The sequence below is a fragment of the Diospyros lotus genome, chromosome 11 (assembly GCF_014633365.1).
Source record: "Diospyros lotus cultivar Yz01 chromosome 11, ASM1463336v1, whole genome shotgun sequence".
NCBI lineage: Eukaryota > Viridiplantae > Streptophyta > Magnoliopsida > Ericales > Ebenaceae > Diospyros > Diospyros lotus.
In genome coordinates, this window is record NC_068348.1 from 170,798 (window position 1) to 179,958 (window position 9,161).

At 37.8% G+C, this 9,161-nt stretch overlaps 1 protein-coding gene across 1 annotated transcript; it reads left to right on the forward strand.

The window, feature by feature from the left end:
- The first annotated feature begins 4,923 nt into the window (after window positions 1-4,923).
- On the forward strand, window positions 4,924-6,278 carry LOC127813447 (uncharacterized). Its single transcript, XM_052354408.1, has one exon. The coding sequence runs from the start codon at window positions 5,158-5,160 to the stop codon at window positions 6,100-6,102; it is 945 nt and encodes a 314-aa protein (XP_052210368.1). The 5' UTR covers window positions 4,924-5,157; the 3' UTR covers window positions 6,103-6,278.
- The last annotated feature ends 2,883 nt before the right edge of the window (window positions 6,279-9,161 follow it).

The following is a 9,161-nucleotide window of genomic DNA, read 5'->3' on the forward strand; positions in this document are numbered from 1 at the left end:
AGTTTGCCAAGATTAAGCAAACTTTATTCTAGATCCGAGACATATAGGATATTATGAATCAATCTTTTCCCTTTCTTTATTTGAACTATAATGGTTCTTTTCCTCTTGCTTTCCACTATGACTCCATTGCCCATCCTTACTTGAGTGCTATACGAATGTATCCATGTCAACAAAAATTGATTTGTTACTTGTCATGTGGTTGCTACAAACACTGTCGATGCCACACATCATTCTTGGTTTCGATAGCACTATGACAAGCATAGAACAAATTCCCTTCTCCTTGTTTCTCTTCAGAGAATTGTGCTTGCTAGGTGTTCTTGAATTTGCAATCTTTCTTAATATGGCCATATCTATTGTAATTGTAGCACTTTGGTTGGTCTTTGTACCAATAATCCTTCTCAACATGGTTGTTCTTACCACACAAATGTTGCAATGTTGAGAATTTTCAGTCTTAGTGGCTATTTAAGAATTGTCTCTTCCTCTTCCTCGACCATGTCTACCACTTCTTAAAGAGTCTCATCCTTCATTAGATTTGGGGCTGAGATTAAATTTGGACTGAAATTCACTTTCTATAGATTTCCAGCATGCCTTGCCAACCTTCTCTCATGAGCCTTCAAAGATCCCATCAACTCTTGAACACTAAGTGAGGATAGTAATAAACACCATGCTATCAAATTTTGGAGGTAGATATAGAAGTATTTTCTCAACAATTTTGCTATCACCTACTACTTCACCAATGATTTTCATTTCATTTAAAATTTTTGTAACTTTTTTATAATAGTCTTGCACGCTTTCAGACTCATTCATCTTCAAATTCTCAAGTTCTCTTCTAAGAGTTTGAAGGATAACATTTTTTACCTTGGCATTTGATAAGTGTCTTTTATACACTTATTTTAGTCTATAAACTTAGCATTTATACATTTAATGAGCATGATTTCTACTTGATTTGGTTCTATATATGGTTATGTAGATGTGGAGGATGTGTTGAATACACTTGGAGCAAAAAGAGTGATTTTGGTGCATGATAGGGGTGAAATAAAGCTTGGAGGCAAGGTCAGGTATCAATGCAAAAGAAAACAAAAAGATTATCAAGAGCCAAAAAATGGAAGATGATAAAGCAAGAGGCTAAAGAAGAAGGCTAGCGGGCCTATAGCAGAATGCATACCGCTGTAGGACCGCTTTAAGGTTTAGTTTTTGGAGCTCACGGTCCTACAGCGGAATGCATACCGCTGTAGGACTGCTTTAGGAATTGCTATCTGGAGCTCACGGGTCTGCAGCAACAAGCATACCGCGGTAGGACCGCGGTAGCGTTCTGAACTTCAAATCAAAGCTCGATTTCGGCCCATCTCCGTCCAAATCAATGAAAAATGAGAGTTTTCACTATGCACGACTTTAATAACCTAAAAACCACTATATAAAGACTTATTTTGAAGGGTTTTGAGAGTTTTTCGGGGCATGGAAGAGAAGCGGACGAAAGATTGAAGACTCTTGGGTTGTATTTTTCTTTTCTTCTTCAATTCTTTGCTATGGATTCCAACTCTTTTCTTTTTCTTTTGATTGAGAGCATGCATAGCTAAGTGTTTATAGCTAGGGTGAATGATGAAACCTCGACTTCTAATGGTTTGATTTAAAGTTATTTGGTTTGCTATTTTCTTATCTATCCGGGTTGATTGTTTGTTATGTTTATAATGTTGTTTTGATGCTTGATCACCATTGAAACTTATTTTTGATTTGTATTGCTTTCGAGAGATTCAATACGGATTAGATATGGTAGCAAACAACGTAGGGTCCGTGATTGAATGCATGTTTATATGTTCGAAGGTTGACTAGAGATAGTTAATCTCATATATATACATAGAACTGAATGACCATCGAGAGAGGCTTTTGGTTGTAATTGGATTATAGATTTTCAACCTAAGATAAGGAATAGCAACACCCGAGTAATGAATAATTGAATCATAGAAGGCCGACGGTGGATTCACTAACCCTAGTGCCTTAACTTTGAGAGTTTTTGAATCAAAGAAATTGTTTTGTTTGCATCTTTTATTAGTAAACTAGTTTTTATTACAGTTGAAGTCTTTGTTAATGTGTGTGTTAGGTTAAGGTTAAATCAATTAGAGTAAACGTCAAAAGTTAGACCTCGTGGGTACGACACTCTATTCATCACTGTATTACTTGTCACGATCCGTCCACTTGCGGGATAGAATAGGCAGGACAGCATTCCCTTGGAACTTTTCTTGTTGAATTTATCAAGCTTCATTTGCACAAATTACTCCCATGATTCTTGAGAAAATGTCTAGATTCACTCCTTGCTAAATATAGGAAAGTGTTTTAGCATCTTTTCTTCTATGTTCTTTGAGACTCTTTTATTGGTGAGATTAGCTGTTGATTCAAGTTCTACAAAGCCATCTTTTATGTATTCCCACAAATCTTGTGATCTGAAAATGGTCATATAAAGAAAAAATATTTTCGATATTTGGGATCAGTGATTCAAAAAGATAGAGAAATTCACGATGATGTCAAACATAGAATTAAGACAGATTGATTAAAATGGAGAAATGCATATGGGGTGTTATGTGATGGTAAAATCTCATTAAAACTGAAAGAAAAATTCTATAAAACAACTATAAAACCAGTCTTGTTGTATGGTTTAGAATATTAGGCAGTCAAACACTAGAATGAGCAAAAGACGAGCGTAACGGAAATGAGGATGCTAAGATGGATGTGCGGCCATACAAGAAAAGATAAAATTAAAAATGAGATTATTTGTAATAAAGTAAGAGTAGTGCCAATCAAGGAGAAGATGGGAGGGATTAGATTAAAATAGTTTGATTATGTAAAAATGATATTAAGAGACGCTCTTGTGAGGAGAGTTGATAAAATAGAATAACTAGTCAAAAAAAGAAGTAAAGGCAGACTAAAAAGACTTTGAGAGGGATATTAAAGTTTGATATGAAATGTATGAGGCTAAATAAAGATATGACAAAAGATAAAAATACATGAAAGTTTAAAATTCATGTAATCGATCCTACATAATGGAATAAAAGCTGAATATGTTATTGTTGACACACCAATGTTCATAATATTCCCCAGTGAATAGAGGAATTGAAGGATCCTGTTGCTTGAAGAGGCCATTTGTGTAAACTAATACTGTGAGGCTTAAGTTAACTTTACCATTTCAGCGGCTGCACTGCTTTACTATTAGGCTTCTTTTCTTCTTCTTTTTTTCTTGCTTCTTTACGCACGCAATCCATCGACAGTGATTAGCTATCGGCAGCAAATCCGATGGTCGGTTCAATTTCCATGCCTCTAACTCCTCAAGCCCGGTTCAGTCTCTTTCCTGTCTGTCCATCTTCCTCGTTAGCAACGGTTTTGCTTCCAATTTGCTTCAACAACAGAAACCCTCGATGGGTCTTCTTCATTTCAGCGCGACTTCTTCCTTTCTCTGATGGCATCCTAGAAATCTAAGTCCAATCAGCCTTTTTCATGCTACTCAACGCCTTGTCGGTGATGAAGGTAATCGGGTTGAGTTTCAAAGTCACCGTGTACCAGTGCTCTATTTTCTTCTATGGGTTTGGTGGTGACAGTACAACTTCCATGATTGGCTTCTCTGATCTCCTTCTTGGACTACTGCTATTGAATCGCAACAGCTACCTCCAATATGAGTTCTTCCTGTTTGTTGTGTCACACTATTCCTCTCTGATTCTCTACTATGATACCAATTTTGTTGGAGAATATTAGGAGGTAGAGGATTTCGTGGAGCACACCAAAACTTTCTTCTCATTTTATGTATATATAATGAATCGCAACAGTTACCTCCAATATGGGTTCTTCCTGTTTGTTGTGTCATACTATTCCTCTCCGATTCTCTACTATGATACCAATTTTGTTGGAGAATATTAGGGGGTAGAGGATTTTGTGGAGCACACCAAAACTGTCTTCTCATTTTATGTATATATATAATATATAATTATTTGAGTACATAAGAGCTAAATAAATACATTAAATTAAATTAGACTCTTGATCTTCTCAAGATGACTCTTTGAATTACTAACTGCATGTTACGTAACATCATCATTGACTAGCAAATTTGCAAATGTTAATTTGAAGTCAACATAAGCTGGATTGCTGGCCATGGCAATGGGAAGCTAGGTAATTAAGACGAGACCCACAGAGTTGGTGGAGTGGGGAACATGTTATCAACACACAAATGCTAGCCCCAAAGAGAAGACTATATGTGCATTTTCTATAAGCACGCCATTCCTACTTTTCCATTTCCTTTTAGAATGAAATGCCATCATTGCACCCACGCTTCAAATCATTCCTCCCCAACCAACCCAGCTATCATATCCATGCATGTTCCACTTTTTAAAGCCTTAAACCTGGCTCCCTCCTACTTACCACTACATCATTTAAATAAATGGATAGCTAGGGTATAGCTATATATTTATATTTAGTATGTATTTTCTTTCTTTCTTTATTTTTCTATGTACAGATACCATATATATTCATTTTCATTTCATCAACTAAGTCAAGCATATAGCTAGGTTGAATATTACAAGACATGGATGTTGACGACTAATTGCACAACTAGTAATTAAGATTTGGAGGGATCTAATATTAATTAACATTCAACACAAATATATGTATATAAATACCTAAATTACATTTACATCCATCGTGAAGAAGAAGTTCTTTCCCTCTAGACGGGAGAATCAATCAACAAAGGAAGTATATACATGTATAATTGCACCAAAAATGTGACGTTCTTTTAAGGATAAAATATCAACATAAATTACTTCGGAGATTAATAAATAGGTGGAAAGACTAAATTAACTTCCACAACTCCATATAACTATTGGAAAAGAAAGATGAACTTTTACTTTCTTTCAACTTCACTTTGCATTTGGGAAAGTTTCACGATCCAAGGTCCAAACTTTCCTCTGTGTAACTCCAACCTGGCTAGTCTGAATCTAGCTAACTACTACAGTAGCAAAAGTTGGGTTTTGGCCATAGATTTCTCTCCGCTGGTGCAACCAGCTCTTGCTTTAATGTCCCTGCGCACAGTCCCAGAAGAAGAAACGTGTATACATTTTGCTGATTTGTAAACATCTAGCCCTAGAAGCAAAGCTAACATCTCTCTCACTTATTCCTGAAATGTGCTCTCTATTTTCTCTCATACTACCGTTGATTCTCCTCCTTCCATTGGTTTCATTCGCACTGACGATCAAAGGCGAAGCTCAGGAGATCAAGTCAGCCCGTCTCCTTGATCTTGTCATCAGAGACTACACGTTCCACTCATATAATAAAAAGAATTCCAGAACTGGAACATCACGTCCCGTACATCTACCAGCAAATCTTTCCGGCATAGAAGTTCACACAGCAAGGTTTCGATGCGGCAGTCTTCGAAGGTATGGTGCTAAGTTGAAGGAATTTCACTTGGGGAATGGCGTGATTGTTCATCCTTGTGTAGAAAGAGTCGTAGTAATCACGCAAAACCTTGGATCCAACTGGTCATCTATTTACTATGAGAATTATGAGTTATCCGGGTACCGACTTGTATCTCCTGTTCTAGGCTTGCTAGCCTATAATGGTGGCGATGACGTGAACTCAAGCAACCCTTTTGAAGTTGGGATTCTGGCCGGGAGAAATCCCATTACTGTAGATTTCGGCAGCGCCGGAATTGTGAACAACGCGATGGGGGGGCTGATACCATTGTGTGCTCGCTTTGAACATGACGGGAAGATAACACTGGGAAACCAAGTGTCTGCGAACTACGTCTGTGGGGCGAAAGGGAATGGGCACTTCGGGTTAGTGGTCGAGTCGCCGCTGGTTCCGGAGAGGAAGAAAGTGATCAGCAGATGGAAGCTAGCGATGGGGAGCTCCATAGGAGCAGCGCTGGGGGCATTCCTGCTGAGCTTGCTTCTGATTGCGCTGCTGGCAAAGGTGAAGAAGAAAGCGAGGATGGAGGAGATGGAGAGGAGGGCCTACGAGGAGGAGGCTCTGCAAGTGACAATGGTTGGCCATGTCAGAGCCCCCACGGCGACTGGCAGTCGAACGGTACCTGCGATTGAGCACGGGTACAGGCCTTCTCCTTCTTGATCTCTGTTTTTTTCTTTTCTTTCTTTTTTTTTTCAATATTCTTTTTGTAAGATCAATTAATTAGCTGGACAAATTAATTAATGGTTTTGGTTGATTACTAGTACTATAATTCAAATTGAACCCAGACTCGACGATTATCTTGTTTAATTACGAGATCTTGAGTTTTAATTTGCTCTTTTTTTTCGGTTTATATTTTTTTAATTGATTGGTACAATTTTACTTTCATACATTGAACATGTTTTTTATTTTTTAGATATTTCAAAAAATCTAAATGGATTAACGGCAAAGAAATTAAGTGCAATAATAAAATTTGTAATGCCAAGAAAAGTTGTTATAAATGTTTGATTGGGTTCTGTTTTTATACCAAACCTTAGAATGCTAAATATTTCTTTAATTTCCTAATAATAATAATAATAAACCTGTCTGCAACCCTACTGTTTGACCGAGAGGACATAATTAGGGTGAGGAAAAGATCCGAGGATTGCTGTGTGTTGGCTTTATGATCAACACTCCTCCTCCAACACATGAATGGCTCGGAAGGAAGAATGTCCTTATCAACTCCTCCAATGCGTAAAGTGAGCAGCAAGGATCAAGCATCCAATGCGACTCGAAGAGAGCAACCAACAAAATTGATGTTTGACTTTGTCCATCAAATTAAAAGGAGCTCGTGAATTTTGAGAAGAAAGCCACAAGCATCTGAATCTTCAACTAGATTGTTACGTAGCCCGCAATGCATAAGTTTTGTTTTCTCCAGTCTCCCTTCAATAAAATTCAAGGTTTGATATTTGCTAAAATTTGGAGTGTTTACTCCATTCGGCCAACAAAAATGTTAATTAATTGCTTCTTGTTCATATGGCATGACAAAATTATCAAAATGCTTCTCTAAAGAATGTAATCTAATATTATTTTTCCATAAATGTAATCTAATATTACCACGTATCCTAGAATTATGCTAATAATGTGATGACACTCATTCTTCTTTCGGAGTTTGATTATTAACTTGAGTTATTATAGTGTCGAAGACTATATCAAGGGACCTAGCCCCATGTCATTTTCTTACAAGTGTAGTCCCCAAGGAGTTAATCTCGAGGTACAAGTCTCTATGTCCAAATCTCGAGATAACATGTGGTGATTAGCCTTACTTCCCATCATCTTTGGCGCCCAACTTGGGGCTAATCTATTCTTGCCTTTGCTTGCCTCATCTTACCTACTTTTCACCTGTCAATCTCATCATTCCTAGACATGATCCATCTTGCAGTCAAGTAAGGGGTACCATGTAATACCCGAGAAATCCTTAAGGGTATAAATGAAATTTTATGAAGGACATAAATAAAATTTTTAAAAAAATGAGGCTATAGGGTACACTATCGCAGTTTTAAGTGATTGAATCGTCTGAAAGGAGTACCCCGGACCCTAGATAATTAAGGAAAATGTAATGGTATTGATGAGTAATACGAGTTAAGATTTTAGGCATTAAAAGAAATTGGATCAGGAACAGTTTTCGATACAACTGTCGACCAGGCTGAGAAAATTAAATTGATGTAGGGAATATCCGAAAAGTCAATGGAGAGTCTTGGGGACTTAGATTTTATATATGAAACAACCCTTGAGTGATTTCGGGTTGAAACAAATGGATTTAAGGTTAAAATGACCAACCTGGCCAAAGTGCAATTTTTTAATTTTGCCCGAGGGAGGTCAAAAGATGAATTTTTCTAGAGATTCAAGGATGAAATGAAGAGTACTAAACTTATGGGCCTTAGTGGTATTGTTGGAAAGATTAGGGACCTCAAGGAAAGGGGCAAACTGATGTTAGAAATTAGTTAGGGGTCAAAGTGTAATAAATGGAAACTGGGTAGTGTGAACACAAGCCAAAAACGGTCGTCGCACTGCCACCGCACATGGCCACCATTTTCGTCAATGGGACGGCCAAGGGAGGCCTGGGAGAGGTGGTATACGGCGCAAGGAGGCTTAGGGGCCAAGCCTTAGCCTCTGATTGGTTGCAAAATAGCCGAAATTTTGCTATAAATAGCATGGGTTTTGGCCAAAAGTTTACACACAAATTGCTCACGATTGAGGGTGAATCGAAGAGAGTGGATAGAGGGCTTTTGATCCTTGTGTTAAGGGGAGAAAATCTGGAGCTTTTGGTGCAGATTAGTGTTCGTTTGGTGGTTGTTCGAGCTTGGCCAGAAAGCTTGAGGTGAACGCCTCCGCCGCACCTGCAACTCGCGATTTGGGGCGTTTTCCAGTGGTGTTTCGGTCTACCAGTGGTGCCATTGTGATCGACTAAGGAAGGGATTCAAGAGGGTGGGCTTCGCTTGGCCATCGGAGCAGTCATTGACGGCCGGATCTAAAGAAGAAGAACGATGCGTGGTTGCATGCACCATCCTTCACGTATATCCACATGTAGGGCGCGTGACATAGGGGTATTTTTGGAATTTTATATCAATATTTCCCTTAAATTATTTTAGGATTTATTGTGTTGAAAAAATTGAAAAAAATGTCTGAGGAGATAATTATTTTAGAATTATCGAGGTGAAAATTAGGAGAAAAATGGAGAAAATTATAGAAAAATTGAGAAAAAATAGATTTTGATGCTCTTTAATTAAATATGATGTTTAGGGAGTATTGTGGCTTAAGGTTGAGTATAAGTTCAAGTGTTTGAAATTTGACACGCAAACTGAGGTCGTACACGAGGATCGAGGCAATCTGAATATTTTCGAGGTGAGTGTTATACCTAGAAACTTGGTTTTAACCTGTGAGTGGTTCTCCCCCCAAACTTGTTTACTATGAGTGTTTCTACCCTAAAACTTGGTATTTGTGCTACTTAAATGTGTTGAGCTTTGATGAAAAACAGTTTTATTGCATGCGAACGGTAACCGGTGACGGTTGGTTTTATGAGGGAGGTTCATCCCTAAACGTTTTGTACTTGTGCATTGCTTTTTATAAAATTGTTGTTTATATGATGCATTGAATTGTGAAATGTGGCATTGTCTTGCGTTTTGTGATTGTTCATATGGAATATCAGCCTAAAATGTTGTCTGGATAGTATAGCCATAATT